This window comes from Panicum virgatum, chromosome 5K, assembly GCF_016808335.1.
Source record: "Panicum virgatum strain AP13 chromosome 5K, P.virgatum_v5, whole genome shotgun sequence".
Lineage (NCBI taxonomy): Eukaryota > Viridiplantae > Streptophyta > Magnoliopsida > Poales > Poaceae > Panicum > Panicum virgatum.
In genome coordinates, this window is record NC_053140.1 from 57,123,499 (window position 1) to 57,139,661 (window position 16,163).

At 43.7% G+C, this 16,163-nt stretch overlaps 1 protein-coding gene across 1 annotated transcript; it reads right to left on the reverse strand.

Annotated features, from left to right (window-relative positions):
• Nucleotides 1-511: 511 nt before the first annotated feature.
• Nucleotides 512-15,003, reverse strand: LOC120708900 (uncharacterized protein At5g08430-like). Its single transcript, XM_039994334.1, is given in 15 exon segments — nt 512-1,511; nt 1,857-1,925; nt 2,671-2,715; nt 2,822-2,878; nt 5,614-5,670; nt 9,160-9,317; nt 9,490-9,560; nt 9,990-10,040; nt 11,120-11,179; nt 11,455-11,576; nt 11,857-12,123; nt 12,126-12,711; nt 12,965-13,158; nt 14,049-14,128; nt 14,499-15,003. Coding segments are annotated over 15 exon segments (2,640 nt in total). The 5' UTR covers nt 14,606-15,003; the 3' UTR covers nt 512-795.
• Between the last annotated feature and the right edge of the window lie 1,160 nt (nt 15,004-16,163).

Genomic DNA, 16,163 nt, shown 5'->3' on the forward strand with positions numbered 1-16,163 from the left:
TCATGGTTCTCCGGTATAGTTACTAAGTTTCCAGTGTCCGTACGGTATGATGACATTCCCCACTAAGACTAGCCTTACAATACCACGCTTTTCAAAACTACAATACAATACCACGCTTTTCAAAACTACAAAATTTATCACATCCAAACACCGCTTGTTTTTCTAAGCCAAAGTACTGTGTACATAGCATTTAGTGCAAGTTGATTAGTTCGAAAGGTAAATTATTTTTTTTTAGATTAATGCGTATAAGAATTGAGGGACTAGTATATTTCCAAAACTGTGGCATTAATTTGTTATCCAAACAAAGCCTAACCCTGGGGGCTGGGGCCTGGACTGGACCCAAGCGTACTAATCAACTGCCGTTCTGAGCTCACGAGCAGTGTGGAGGTAGCAAATTCAGGAGTACTGCTGTCTTCGCCCGAGCCCACCCCGCGCCGTCCGTTGCAAGCCGGGACAACGATAAGGCTTTATGCACCTTCTGTTGAGCAAACCCGAATACAAGAGGCAACTCAGAACTAAACAGTTAAGCTGTTTAACCTTTTATCATTTTGGAAATGCGACCGATTTAACCACAAATATATGCTGACCCAACTAGACTGGTCCATGAAACGGGAAAAAAAAAAGGAAATAAAATGACCGCTACAAGCTGCACGTCCAGCCCAGAGCGAACATTTACATCTACATATGCCCGACTGAATTACAGCAGAGCGTAACAAAAGGCACCCGAGGTTTCATGTCCAGAGTCCAGGCTGCAAAAGGAAGCCAGATAAAAAGTCTCCAGGGAGGGCGAGCAGGCTACAAATGCATCTGGAAGGCATCATTAAGCAAGATAGCCTGCTCGGCCACCTGCCCCGTCCTCCACACTCGGAAATCCTCGCTGGAGTAGCCATACTGTTTCCACTGCCGCAGGAGTAACAGGGGAAATGGCCCTCGGGTGTCTCCCTGAGGATCAACGTAATGCCACAAGAGCGCCTGAGGTGGCACCCTGTCCTTGGCTGCATGCACTGGCTCTGGCCTGCGCTGCTCCAGGTGAAGAATCCCATTCATGGGTGCAAGTGCTGGCTCCTGCTGCTCAGGGGAAACAGCCCTGTTCGTCGTTGCAGCCGCTGGCTGGCGCAGCTCCGGCTGAAGAATCCCATTCACTGTTGCCAATGCTGGCTCGTGCTGCTCTGGTGGAACAACCCCGCTCACCGTTGCCGGTGCTGGCTGGAGCAGCTCCGACTGAGGAACCCCATTCATGGTTGCAGGTGCTGGCTCGGGGGGAACAACCCCATTCATGCCTCCCTGAGCATGTAAGGTTGCAGGCGAGGCTGACTCAAACCGCGCTATTTGAATATTGCCACTATTCATCGCCCTTGGAGGATGCATCGCTTTGCCTTGTGGCTTATCTTGCACCATGGGAAGATCCTCGTCTTCATCACTTTCTAGATTTATAACTTGTGTCATGGCAACTTGACAGGAGTGGCCATTTTCCTCTTGGTCAACATCCATGGCTTGAGTTGCTTTATCATCTGCATTGACTTACAAAATTAATTGTGGTTGGAGAAAAGAGGAAACTGGTGTTAATGACAGAATTGAGAGTAGCATGTCATAGTGCATATCTTCATAGCAAACAGTTAGTGCACATCTATTTCTGCAGCAGGATATGGTCAACACCAATACAATCAAAATAACAATTCATGAGTTTGCATGGGGAAAACTCAAAACAAAAATTGTTTGCTTTCACAATGCTCAGTCAATTAAATTCTACTTCGCACTCTAAATAATATGACCAAATTCGAAATATTAAGAAACGGGAGACAAATATGCAACATAAGAAACCTCCAGAAGCTCTTTTAAGGGGTTGAGTAGCAAACCTTGAGTATCGTGCATTTGAGATTGTAGTGCAGGATCAAGAGTAACACCACTGAAGCAGGTTTCGTGAGCTACATGGATAAAATGAATACATAACATCCAAAACTAGCAGTACTAATTGCGTATAATCAATATATCAGAAGAAACGGTTCGATGGTTAAACATGTTGATGTTATCAATATATCAGTAGAAACGGTTTGACGCCTTGACGGTTAAACATGTTGAAGCAGTATATAACACTTAAGATTATCAGTCACAAGAAGACACACTAAGTTCAATTTTCTATGAACACTTTACCCGCATACAAACACAAATTTTATGCATGGAGGTATTAACTTATTACTGCTATTGAACATAAGGTGTTCTATCAGGGTTTCTTGGCATAACTGTACTAGTATCTAGTGCTAACCCTGCTACCATGGCTTCGGTGTAAAATCAGTTTCAGAATCTGTTGCTCAATATAATTGACTGTCCTAAAGTATCCTTTAAGTCCAGATTCAATCAGTACTGCAAATAGAAGCATTTTTCCTTTTATGTACGAGTAGTTCGACATTACATCATTTATTTGTCTCTAGTGTCAATCAAGTTCTGATTAAAAATTTCATATGCAAGTAAAAATATAATCTCAGATTGGTTCCACTGTTTTTGGGAACATTATGAGTTGATTAAATATATAAATCAAAATGTTTGTCTGATAAGTGTTAGCACAAGATATGCTCCATATGTTACATTAGACTATTTTTGACAGGCCACGCCATAAGAGGATCCCCGCTGGAAGATGAGTAACGGGAATGTAAAAAAATCACAATACAGTACCTTCAGAAGGAGCTTCACGAGTAGCATCACCTTGCTTAGATGTAACTGATAGCAGACAAACAACCAAAGTAGCCCATAGATAGCGGTTAGTTACAGTTAAGAGTAATTTTCCTGAACATTAACTACCCAAAACATCATAACTGAAACAAACCTTCTGATGATCCTTTGTTAAAAATGTCCAAAGAATCTGGTATTTGCTCCGTAGAACCTGGTGACATGCAAATAAGCATGCGTATTAGATAGAGAGCAAGCAACTCCACCAATAGTTCTAATACTGGAACTGTGGAACTGTAGTTCGAAATAAAAAGTACAGGCAAGGGATAGTAAATTATAAGATGAAACTCAGCTTAACAGGGCCTCTTAATTGGTCCCTGCATCTGTAGGAAAGCAAGGTAAACAGGGCCTTTGCCTCCTACTGGCGTTATGATGTCTTTGTAAAAGCACTGATTTACTTCTAACTTTGGACGCAGTATTTAGTTGACAGCATCTTGTGTGGAGCTTTAACAGCATATTCTTACTTTAACAGCATATGTAGTTCCCCGTTACAAACATTAAAAGAATCAACTATTTTATGTATATCACCAGCAAAGAAGCCAGGGAAGTAGGTCTTAGTGTCAGAGTGGTTAGGCAATTTGCCATTAGCAAACTTTCGTCGAATACTCGGTTCAAACATGCATGATATTTTCTTAATGAAGAGAATGGAAATTCCAAAAATACAATTGAGCTTTAAGTGCAAGAATGTTCAAAGTGAATGCTTTAATCACACCAATATCAGAGTGCCCCATGAAGAGCAACTTAGGAAGGTAAAAGACAAAGGGGGAAAAAAGGCAAGAGCTCAACCCCGTAGCACATTAGAGGATTAGCCCCCATGACAAATATACACAGTGTAGCCATAGGACATCGACATGGTATATATTATGAAAATACTTCTCAGGCTGAATCTAGTCACATAACCCTTATGTTGCACAAGTATGTGTTTATTCATGGCCAAAGCTAAACAAGTTTGACTTATGACAAACCTAAACTGCTATATTTGTGATGGAGACAGTACAAAATGGTTCATGGATGCATTAATTGATCTAAATTAATTTTGTGTCACGGCAAAGAGCCCTCCCACTCTAGTAGCATAGTAGCATATAGTAGCAGGTTTTAGTTGCCCACGATGGACTTTCCTCCCTTATCTCCCTGGCGGCTAGCGCCACTGCAGTCACCAGTCTTCTCGATGCTGGTGACAGAGAAGCCATAGCTGCATGAAAGGGGAAGATCGAGCCAGCTGGAATCAATGGAGGAACAGAAGCCTAACCACCACCACCACAACCTCCGCAGTTTTGATGCATCCTCCCTCATCGTGGATCTAGCTGCTCAACACATTCCATGGTACCGTTCCTCGATCTGGCCCACTGGGTCAGGGTATTGCGTGCCCCCTTTGTCGCGGTTGTACAATTTTGTTGACACGGCTTGGCGAGTGCGCCATGAGCCGCAGGATTCAACCTTTTGTTGTCGGCACTTTCGTCGCGCTGCTCCTGTGCCTCCAATGCACCAAGCCTCTCAAGCCGAATATGCCAGCAAATCTCCACTCAGTGACAGTTCTGTGCTGTCCCTGGCCACCGCAATGGCCGAGAGGCGCGCCCGACTAGTGGCGTCGCCATCACTGCCTCCTCCACTGTTGGCAATTTTGTGAGGCTCAACAAGTTACCCATGATCCAGACCAAGGTAATTCTATGAACTGCATCATCCAATTCTAGCTATGAACTGCATCATCCAACATAGAAGTAGCCATGTCGATCCTGTTGCTCCAATTGCACACCTACCATCTTCAAGATAGCATGGATCGCATGTTCGCTATAGCTTGAGCCTGGTGAAGCATATACGATATACTTGGCTCATTACTCATTTGCTCCGATCACTCAACTGCCAAGTCCGTGGAGGTAGCCAGGGGGATCGGGGCAGGACAAGCAGTGTGCAACGTCCTTGTTGTGGCCGACTGTCGGACTCCTTTGTTGCCAGAGAGACCGCGAGTCCCCAGTGAAGAAGTCTCTGTGAGCAATCTCTAAGTTTATTTTGCTCTATGCCTATACCAGTAGTCTTGTTTTGTTCTTAGTTCTGAATTGCAGCAGGCACTTCAAGGATCCACAATCTTGACTCTACAGTGTTCAGCTAATGACTCCTTTTCGATACCTGAACAGCAAATGTTCTTGTAATCAAGGGCGGTCAGCCCTAATCTATGTAATCTGTCCTTATTAGGTAATATATGGGTTTTAAAAAAATGTATTTAATGAATTCAATAAGGACTAGATACAATAAAATTTTGACATACCCAGAAAAAATTATAGAAAGTCTCCAGTCGTACTTAGTTATGCCTGCTTCTAAAATATCTGCCTATTCTAACAAATCTTAGAACAATTTTTGAATTAAAAAAGTGTTTGTGGTGCTAACACTGAACTTTGGCAGAAATCAAGGTATAACTTGGTACCTGATAAACTGATTTATGGTACTTATACTGAGCAACACCAATTCATGCCAATAATATCCGAAGAATGAAACAGAACAAGCAACATCATAAATGACAAACTTTAATACTAACTTAAATTCAAAGTCAACAATGATCATCGATGAATTTACAACCGGACCAAAGTATGTTGAATGCAAACCAAAGTATCAGTAAGTTTTTGGAAAAAAATTCTCAGATGCACGTTTAAATATATTTTTATAAGGAAATATCATGGATAATTCAAGAATTTAAGCATTTTTTCTAGAACAAGAATTGAAGCATTCAACATGAAATGGTTGGAACATTGTTATTTGGGCCCACCCAACTTAAATTCCTTCCTGTTTTTCAATGAGAACCTGCCAGCTCAAGTGTAAGGTACACAAAAGAAAGGGCAGAATCATTTTCCTAAACATCAGCAACCCGAAACATCATAACTGACAACTGAAACCAACCTTCGGATGATTCTTCATTCAGAACGCTTGATGAATCAGTTACTTGATCTCTTGCACCTGGAGAAAAGCGGTGTAAGTAGGTCCAAATATTAAATACAAAGCAGGCAAATCCACAATTCAATGCGGTTCAGAAAACGAAAATTGTAGATATATACTACAGAAAGTTCACCCGTAACCCGTTTAGATTTCAGCCACCAAAAGATGACAATTCACTTATACAGCGTCAAAAGTTGCCTCTGTTCGGTAACTTAACACTAATTTATACTTCCTGCTGTCAGTAGTGGACTGAAATGCCATTACTAGGGCTGTTCAAACTGGATTGACACAAACAGGCCCAAACCGGATTGGAGGATAAGTAAATTAATCATGAACACTGACCAGCCCAAACTGGATGGTTAGTGTTCATGTTACTTTTCCCCCCATCCGGTTTGGGTCAGTCTGTGCAAAACTGGCTTGAACACCCTGGCCTGGCCCAATCCTTACATCGCATTTTTCTAACCTTACACCCCACATTCAATCCCATTCCAACTAAAGCTATGGCCGCTTGCCTACTTGCAAACAAGTTGTTTTAAGCCACAATCAACATCCTAGTGGCAGTGTTCAAGGCAGTTGAGCATCCGCAACATGAACATCGTCATCGGCGAGGTTGGCTGGCCCACTGATATTGACAAGCATGCCACCTAAGTCTATACCCGACACTTCTATAAACGACCTTCTAGCAGATGACAGCCAATGTGGGACTCTGCTCCAAACCAGTACAACGAACCATGCAGCTTCAACTAAAACCAGCACCCAAATTACGGTCAGAACCAAATAATTGGGGCCAGTTAGAACGCCCCACCTAGCCAACCCGACCATAAAACCTAGGTGTTATAGTGGGAGGGGTGGGGGCTTTTATCCTCAGTCCAACATTCCCCCTACTGCGTGCGAGCCGGGCGAGCCGCGGGGCTGTGCCACCTGTCCAGTCTCAGCACTTCGGTCTCAGCGAACGCAGCCAGGGAAATCGCGCAGCGGAAATGCGTGGCCGGGAGGGATCGAACCCAGGACCTCGGCTCTGGTACCAAGTTAGAACGCCCCACCTAGCCAACCCAACCATAAAACCCAGGTGTTATAGTGGGAGGGGTGGGGGCTTTTATCCTCAGTCCAACAGGGCCAATAAGCTGAGAAACTTTGCGCTGTTGAATGTGGAAGTTGATGAAGTAGTATGGTGTAGTGGTATCTCGCAATCTTCTTTTTGTGTTTCTATTGTGTATGTTGCTGTGTATACAATGGCGAATATTGCCATCCAAAAATGAACCCTGTGCTGCTTCCAAGAGATTGATGAATGATTGCTCCGCTCCTCCGGGCAACATCATCGTCAAATGACCCCTCACACTCGACCATGATGCGGTTTCAGTTCAACCACAAGAATTATCGAGGTGTAAAGTTCACATCTCACTATAGTGTCTTACATCAGAGAAAATGGACAAGTGACAAAAAAACTTGGGTTTAACGAAAGGTAAACTAAAACAGATGCAACAATGGATGGCATTTAAGTTTTGATGGTAAAACCTAGTCTGGTGAACTCTCGGTGTTATATAACCACTTTCTTCTATGAAAAGAAAGTAGAAAGTCATTGGATGCGATGCGACATCTAAGATATGGTCAACATAAAAGTTCCATAATGCTCTTTAAAGTTTAAACACACTAGTGTAAATAAAACATGGCACATCCATACTTCATGTAACATTAAATATATTGTTGCAAAAGTTGAGGCTCAAACTCATTCTAGTTTAATATACAGAACAAATGGATAGCCACAAGTCCAAAACCTATAAATGAATGGAATTCCATTTAGTAATTGGTAGCCAGCTTTTGCACGGGAAAATGTATGTGCATACTGCATTTTTAGTGGAAAATTATGGTGTTACTTCACAAGAAAAATGATGCACTGGCAAAATAATGTAGCTCCATTTTGTCTTGTTAGCGTGATGTATAGGCCCACGGGCCCAGGGGGGTTCGGCTGCAACCCTAGGGGGTGCGGCTGCTGCCTCCCTCCCTGGTTTTGGTAGTGTTGGTTATGTTTGGCAAGGATTCCCTAGATTAGCTCTTTCCTTTCTAGATTAGATCTTTCCTATTCCTGGGACATCCTTGCCTATATGTACTGAGCCTTGGGCTCCTTTCATAATCAATCTACTATTTTTCCCAGCCATCCTCTTTCATGGTATCACGAGACCGGGACTCTTCCCTCTCGCCCTTCCGCTGCCCCTGCGCACACTAGCTGTGCATCGGTATGGTTGGGACTCCTCCCCCTCCCTCGACGATCCTGCCGATCAGCCTCGCCAAGACGGCGATGCTCCTTCGCAGACCGACGCCGAGGCTCGCCGCGCCCTCCACGAGGCTGCTCTGGCCGCCGCCCAGGCAGCTGAGCAGGAAGCCGCCGACGCCTCCAACGAGCGCGACGCCGCCGCGGAGCGCGTCCGCGCTGCCCTCGCTCGGGCGGTCAAGGCCCGGGCCGCCACCGCCGCCGCGGTTGATCCCGTCGAACAGCCGCACGCGGGCGGCGACATGAGCGTCACCCACGCCATGATGCTCCACGAGGCTGCTGCCGTCCTCAACCTCCACGCCCAGGCGGTCTCCGTGCAGAACGCACGCAGCCTGGTGCCGACCGTCCTCGACACCGCCGGCAACTACCCCCGTTGGCGCGAGCAGTTCCTCCTCGCCGTCACCAAATACTCGCTGCTGGACCACGTCCACAGCGACTCCGTCTCGGCCCTTGCTGACTGGACTCGGATGGACGCCGTCGTCAAGTCATGGCTCTACAGCACGGTCTCCGCTGACCTCGCCGACGCCGTGATCGACCACCGCGCCTCCGCCCGTGAGGCCTGGCTCGCCATCGAGGATCACTTCCTCGGCAACCAGGAGACCCGCGCCCTCCACCTCGACGCCAAATTTCGCGCGTTTGCTCAAGGTGATCTCTACATCACAGAGTATTGCAAGCGCTTCAAGAAGATGGCCGACGACCTCGCTGACCTCAACGAGCACGTCACTGACCGCACCTTGGTCCTCAACGTGCTTCGTGGGCTCAACGAGCGCTACAAGGACATCGGCGTCCATCTCCGGCGCGGGCGCCCGTTCCCCTCCTTCGCCGCCGTCCGCAACGAGCTCCTTCTCGAGGAGATCAACATGGTGCAGCACCCTGTTGCCCCCTCCACTGCTCTTGTCGCCACTGGCTCCTCTCGCCAGCCTGCAGCGACCGGCGGTGGCCCTCCTCGGACCGGTGGTGGCGCCCCCAAGCCGAAGAACAAGAAGAAGGACCGCCGGGCTGGCAGCGACTCTGCTCCAGGCCCCAGCGCTCCCCCTGCTCCCTCCTCCGCACCTGGGGCGCCTGCTGGGTCCGGCGCGACCTGGCCCTCCGTCTACAATCCGTGGACCATCCTCTTTCATGTCTAAACTAGGTTTTCCATGGTGAGATGTTGGATCGAGTATGTAACAACTTAGGTATTTTAGACCTTACGAATGCAAAACAGATCCAAAAGAAGGAAAATGTGTTTAAAGTATTTGCACCTCCATTCTCTCGAGAAGAGTTGCTTGCTGCAACTCCGAGTTCAGTTTCCTTTTCTTCATATTCTGTGTCTGGAATAATTTCTGGAACCTCTTCAAGTCGACGCTGTCTTTCAGCTGGTGTACTTAGCAGCTCTTTTTGGTGCAGTAGCTCCTCCAATGTACGAAAAGAATGAGTCAAGGAAGAAATCATGTGGGAAGATTCTTCAATGGCCCTAACAGAATGAGCTACTAAAGTACTGATAGTGAAACAGAAAAGCAAATGACATCAGAAAAGAAACAGAGGTACAGAACAAATTTATTAACACATCATCAGTAGTCTGGAAAGGATATTCCACACGTGGCCCTTTCATATTTGCTCGGTCAATATTTCTTTCCAGTCTCACAAGTTCTCTTTCAATCCACTGAAAAATGGCAATTTGGTCAATAGCACAAAGAATATATTACTACAATAGTAGGATCAATGAAGTGCTGAATCCGACATTTGAACATTTTATAACTTTGCTTTCAGATTTCAAAAGGTTAGGATACGGTGGACAGATAATTCAATTTTAAGCAAAAGAGAACAATGATAAATTATTTGTGTACAAGTTTAAAAGGAAACTAAGGCTGATATTGATACTCTATCGTGGCTATGAATAGCACATAATATTTTGCTATATGGTGCACTGTGTCCTCCAGTAAGAGTTACAAGTAGTTTTTAATTGATTCAGATAACCAGTTACTTGTTAAGATTTTCTAATTTATCAATCTGCACACATTTTCCTTCCAACATATACAGGCATGAAGTGCCAAACCCGTGCGGTATCCATTGAACTCCCAGGTGCACTTACATGATTTACTATGTCTGTATGTACAGCTTCCATCTTTTCCTCAAACTCAGCCTGCCAAAAAGGGCAAACTCAGAAATATATAATGGAGCTTAGCATATTCACACTAGAAACTCAAGTAAAACAGGACACCCAATGATTTTTAAGTATTTCCAGCTAACAGGAATAATAGGCGAATACTTAGATAAACAAGCTAGCTTATATGGCCGCAATACAATTTTTCCTTCTTCATAGTGTCCCCAAGAGAACTGCAGGCAAGATGTTTGAAGTTTATATTGTCAATATATTATCTTTGGCTGCAATGGAAATAGTATTTGCAGATTTGTCTTGGAAACTTTCTTAAACATTAATGTTATAAGGTTGTGCAATAGTGGTCTACGGTGCACTCAGAAGATGGCCGGTGTTCAAAGAACAATCATGCTATAGACAAAGGGAGTAGCGGAAACACATCAATGGTCTACTAACAACAAGAACAGAATACAGAATATGGACTGTCCATGATATGATCTTGCATAAACAAAGTAGCATTCATGCAACGCTCAACATCTTCCATCCTTCTATTTAGTCGATGCAAATTCCAGCTAGCAAAATCTACAGAAAGCATCACTGTGGTCCTTCATGTCTTCGGACTAGTAAATTTCCTTTCTAGTAGTAACTAAACAATCTGATCTGTTGATCCTCCTAATTAAGTATTTGCCAATGCTCTAAACATCCAGTGGGAAGAGCAATTAAATAAAAGAAAAGACTAGATCAATTTAACTACACATATAGAGCATAAAGAGCATAGATCCCCCTGATGTACTTGTATACAAATTACCATCTTACTTTAGGATTGGAATATGCTAGAGGAATTGGTGATTTTTTGACATGAAGATACAGCCACAGATTTGTGTTAGTAATCACAATGTGAATATGATAGCATGAGTGAGAGCCATATACTGATTCACAATAAATGGAGACACATAAGTGTGAATACTGATTCAGCAAGAAAATGTTCTCATTGCTAGAGCAATAAATGTGAAAGTTAAAAAGAACGAGATCATTTATTTGATAGCATGGTAAGTCTACTCCATCCAGCATCACATGGTTAGGCGTTGCATTAAAAAAATGAAGCTTTCAGGATGCGATCTTACAATGGTAGGCCTTTCCAGGAGTCCTTCCTTAACTAAAGAAATAAGATCATTGCATTCATCCTGTTACAAATGGAAAAAGGCATAATTATTCCACCACATCTTTTACGCAAGCAAAAAGATTTAAATTCAATTTTTCATCGACTAACATACTCCCATTAACCAAAAAAAACAACCGCTGGGATAGACATCCCTCTGATTTCGTCTTAAGAAAGAGCAACTCGGTTTGGAACCCAGTCTGGTTACAGGTGATCCCAGGAATTCATCATTCTACTGTTGTGCCCCAAGAAGCTTTGGTAACATACTAGCATTAATGCTACTGGATATAAAAACCATACCTCTTCAAAGTCCTCATCTGAGAGCATTGAGATATTGACATCATCCCACAAACCGGCAACACATAAGAGAATATTTGTAGGTTTGCCATTTATCTTGTATACTTCTGAAGACTTCTTGATGCCTGTCATGAATTTATCCAAGAGCATAAGAAGTTGCTTCCTGTCTGAAGTATAGAATCTACGGTGTCGGTGTTAAATCTCATGTGCAAAATATGAATAAATTTGGACCCTCAACCCACTTCAAAAGCAAAAGAGCACTTCCTATGTCAATTAACGAAGGGGGAAAAGGATGTAATAAGGTGTGATTTGACTTAGCACCGTACTGCTAACAACATTCTGTACATGCTGAACAAATGAACTAGACCATCAGGATAAGTAAGAATTCTTGAAATTGACCTTTACCTGTTACTCGTCCAAGCACGAATGCCTTTGTTGAGTTTCTATAGCACTGCATCTGGTAGGCGATCTTTAATCTAACAAAACAGCCAACAACTTTCTGTTCAAATGTTTCTATGTGACTCAAAAGACTAACAACTAAAGTTCTTCTCAGATAGATTAGATTGATGTTATTCTGAACAAGGGAGGCAAAACATCTCTTGCTTTGTTCCGGAACCCTCTTAGCAATCTTTGGCTGCAGACTATTCCGAGGTTTCTTTTTCATAACTGGGTATCATCTTCTTCAGAACCATAAGATATTTCATCCTCTGAGACAGCATTTGAAGCTAGATGGACTGCCAAGAACCTTGGGATTTTTTTGTACTTCACTTTTCTCCTTGTAAACAGAGGTTGCAACTTATCATCACACGAGAACCAATGTTTCTTATCATCCTTGTACAGATCCTTATCTTCAATGTACCTCTTCACAACTCCAAGGATTTCGAGTTCACCAATAGGTTTTGATGTGTCCTTGCCAGAACTTGACAAGAATTCGATTAGTTGTGCCGAACCCCAGCCAACATATGTTTTCTTATTTGACTTGTTCTTCTGTGATGTGTTCAATTTATTCTGTTTGCACTTAGAGTCAAAAGGAATTGTTTGATCATTGGTGTCATTGTCAGCCAATATTTTTTCATCTGACTTGTGACCATCATCTGGACTTTTTTCTGAATTCACTCCTTTACAGTTAAGCCTTCTATTAAGATAAACACTAAGTTCTTCTAGGTCAACCAATGTCAAATGTTCTCTGTCTTTAATTAATTCCCAGTAGTCTTTAAACAAAATTTCGCTGGTCTCTACATCTACGTGATCTGTCTCTACCTGGAGATGCACATGAACTGTTGTCAGAAAAGACAAGTACATATTGGAGAGAACAAATCAGGTTTCTAAATAGTATAAACTATGTTGACATTCTTTCTAAAAAGAAATCCAAAATTATGCAAGGGGAAGAACTTGCAAATAGACATAATATGGTGAAGAGCTTTATTGTAAGCTATATGCCCCCCACCCCCAAGAATTGACCGATAAAGACTATTGTGATTTGAAAAAAAGTTGGGTATATGCATGCAGTTACCACATCAGGATCAGCAGCAGCATTCTTCTCGATCAAGATAACCCGGTCAAGACATGTGCTGCAGAATCCTTTGTTTTGCTTCCTCAGTTGCACAAATTCCACTTTTCCAAGGCAAGCATGGCAAACTGAGTAAAGTGGACAGCACAGGCACTGATAATCAGAACTTTCTCTGCAGTCGACACATATGTGCGAACCTGTAAAAAGTCAAAATTTGGCCCACGAACCAATACCATGGGATTACCAGAGTACAGAGGTGAAAATAGGCACTTCATAAACATAAGTCCATAGGCCAAACTTGAGGTGAACTTTCATGATCATATATGTCATGTGCACTTGTGCAGAACTGCTGATTATTTGCAACAATCTAAGTGATGTCTAGCTTGATGTCTACGTCAGACAAAAGTAGTAGGATGATTAATTTTCAAGTTTTATTGGTAGCTTTGAAATGCTTGTTTTATTTCTGTTTCATGTTGCATGATGATGGAACAGGTAGCTACGTAAAATGGCGAACAATTGAAAGTTCAAGTGTCCAGCAGCTCAGTTGTGTAAAGAGAATTAAAAGATATCCAAAAAGGAATAATGATAATTTCATAAGGCGGTTTATACTTTAGGATAGGATAGGTGGCCACAACCAAGGAATGAGCAAGTGAAAACAGAGTGACCAGCATGATATGTGTATTCCAATGTGGTAACCCCTTTAGTGAAACATACATAATGCGGACAAGCTTCACCAGAAGCAAGTCATGCATGTCAAGCAGTCATGCATGATGGTACATTATCAAAACACTATAAAGACTAGTGTATAACTACCCCGACAATTAATTAGAGAAAAACATTTTTTTCTCTGAAAGGAATCATTACAGGTTCACAAAGCTATGACCAGATTTAGGATCAAGGCCATGTTCACCATAGCCATGACCAGATTTAGGATCAAGGCCATGTTCACCATGAGCGTGCAGCATATGCCATGCAAACCCCCACATCCAGAAGAAGTAAACACCAATCAAAACTATTGGGTGAAATCAACATAGCAGTCATGCATTCATGACAGGAACACTGAAAAGGACAGCATTCATGTGCTCACCGCAAATAAATTGTTCACCAGAAGTAAGAAAAACATCTTCCTTTCCAACACAGCGTGGATGATAAACCTTGCGGCAGTTCCTGGAAAGAATGAGGCAAAATTAGCTGGCCAACATGTTGGCAACGATTGGAATTGGATTGAGAACTAACCCAGAAGATGTTCCCCAATCGAACAGACATGCAAAACTGCTGCATCAACATCTACCGAGCAGACGAGCAGCATTGCGCTCAGCCATCCAAACACGCCGCAACAAGCAAATAGCACGGAAATCCGCAACCCATCAACGCCCAATCGTGAGAGATCACAGCCTCTTTCGCACCCAACGAACCAACCAATCGACGCGAAAAAAAAAGGGAAAAAACCCGCGTGCTCACCATCTACTACTCAACCATCGGGGGCTCGGGTCGGCGGCGGAATCGCGCGTATACAAGACGAGGGAGGCTTACTTACTTGAAGTCGCAGACGCGGAGGTTGTCGCCGCTGTCCTTACAAGTGAAACAGAACTCCTCGGCGTCGGCGGCCTCCTCATTATCCTGCCTCTTCCTCCCCGTGCCCATGCCCCCGTCCCCTCGCCGCGCGGCGGCGCGCGAAGGGAACCGGCCCGGACTTAAACCCCCCACAAAACCCCTCCGCAGAACCTCGAGATACACCTCGCGGCCGCGATCCCTGTCCGGAGCCGCGCCGCGCCGCGCCGCAGAGAAAGACAGCCGGCGGCGAAGGAGGATTGGTTGGGGGCGGAAATGGCGGCGTCGGGTCGGGGTGGTCTGGATGAGGGTTTTGCCGGGCTCTCTGAATGCGTGAGGCCAGGGGAGCGGGCGCCTAGAGGTTCAGTGGGGGCAAATGAAACGGCCCCGCCGGAGCCTCGCGTCGCGCCGCGCCGGGGGGCGGAGCGCCGATCACGCCGTCGGGCGCCAGATCACTGACGCGACGCGTGGCTACCGGCCTACGGCGCCTTTTGGCCGCTTGCGGAGCCTTCTCTCACACAGCACCTCTGCCGGTCTGCGGACGGGAGGGGCCGACGAGTGGGACCGGCATCTCCCCAGTTCCCTTCGAGAGGCCGCCGGTGTGACCGTGCAACCAGGTGAAACGTCAAAGAGACCGTGCAACCACGAGCAATATCAAGAACCAAGATATTATATAGAGAAAGATATCGAACCAATCAAAGTTTAAGTAGATATTATTTTTCTATTTCAAATGAATTTGCATTTATTAAGCATTCATGGAACAATAAACAGTGTGACTTTCCGTCACAACTGCTATAGTTAATTAGAGGTAATAAAATCATCTCTCACTATTAGTAATATGTCTGATTTTCTACTACTCCATCCCACAAAGTTTGTTCGTTCAGAAAATTTCTAAGAGCAAGTATTATAGCAGGCTGCAAGAAGGCTAAATGCTGGGGTGGAGGAGAGAGAGGAGAGGTGGGCTGCAAACTTGCAGCTAACTTGGATACAAGAATCAAGAAATCTTGTGAGAGGAACACGTGAGCCTCATATTAATAATGAATGACTAAACTACTATACTAGTTGGCTGAGAGATAGGCTATAAGAATATTTACAGCCAACAAGTGATTGTATTATTCGTCTTGCTCTAACATACTACTAGTATTGGAAAATGTCCATGTTACCCCTAATTAACTATAACAGTTGTGATCGAAGACCGCACTATTTATTTGGTTCCCTAAATTATCAATAAATGCAAATACATTGGAATTAGAAAATTAACATGTACTTAAGTATTTAATTTGCTCCATACTCTTTGCTGTGCAATTACTTTTTGGTATTTGACATTGCTTTAATTAGATATATTTTCTACAATCTAAATGAACAGTTTTGTGAGATAAAATTTAGAGGTTAAATGAACAGTTTTTTGTGGAATGGAGGGCGTAAACAAACAGTCTTTATATGACGAAGGAGTAGAATAGAATGCATCTTTGGAGACAAAGACATCGTCCGGGACCATCCATATCCATATTTAAGATGAAGATATCGTCCACAGACCATCCATATCCATCTTTAAGATAAAAAGATATCGTCCACGGACTATTAATGTATTGTCCTCTGTATGGATTAAAAGTCAGGGATGGCTATTGATGTTAGAAAATATGAATTATGA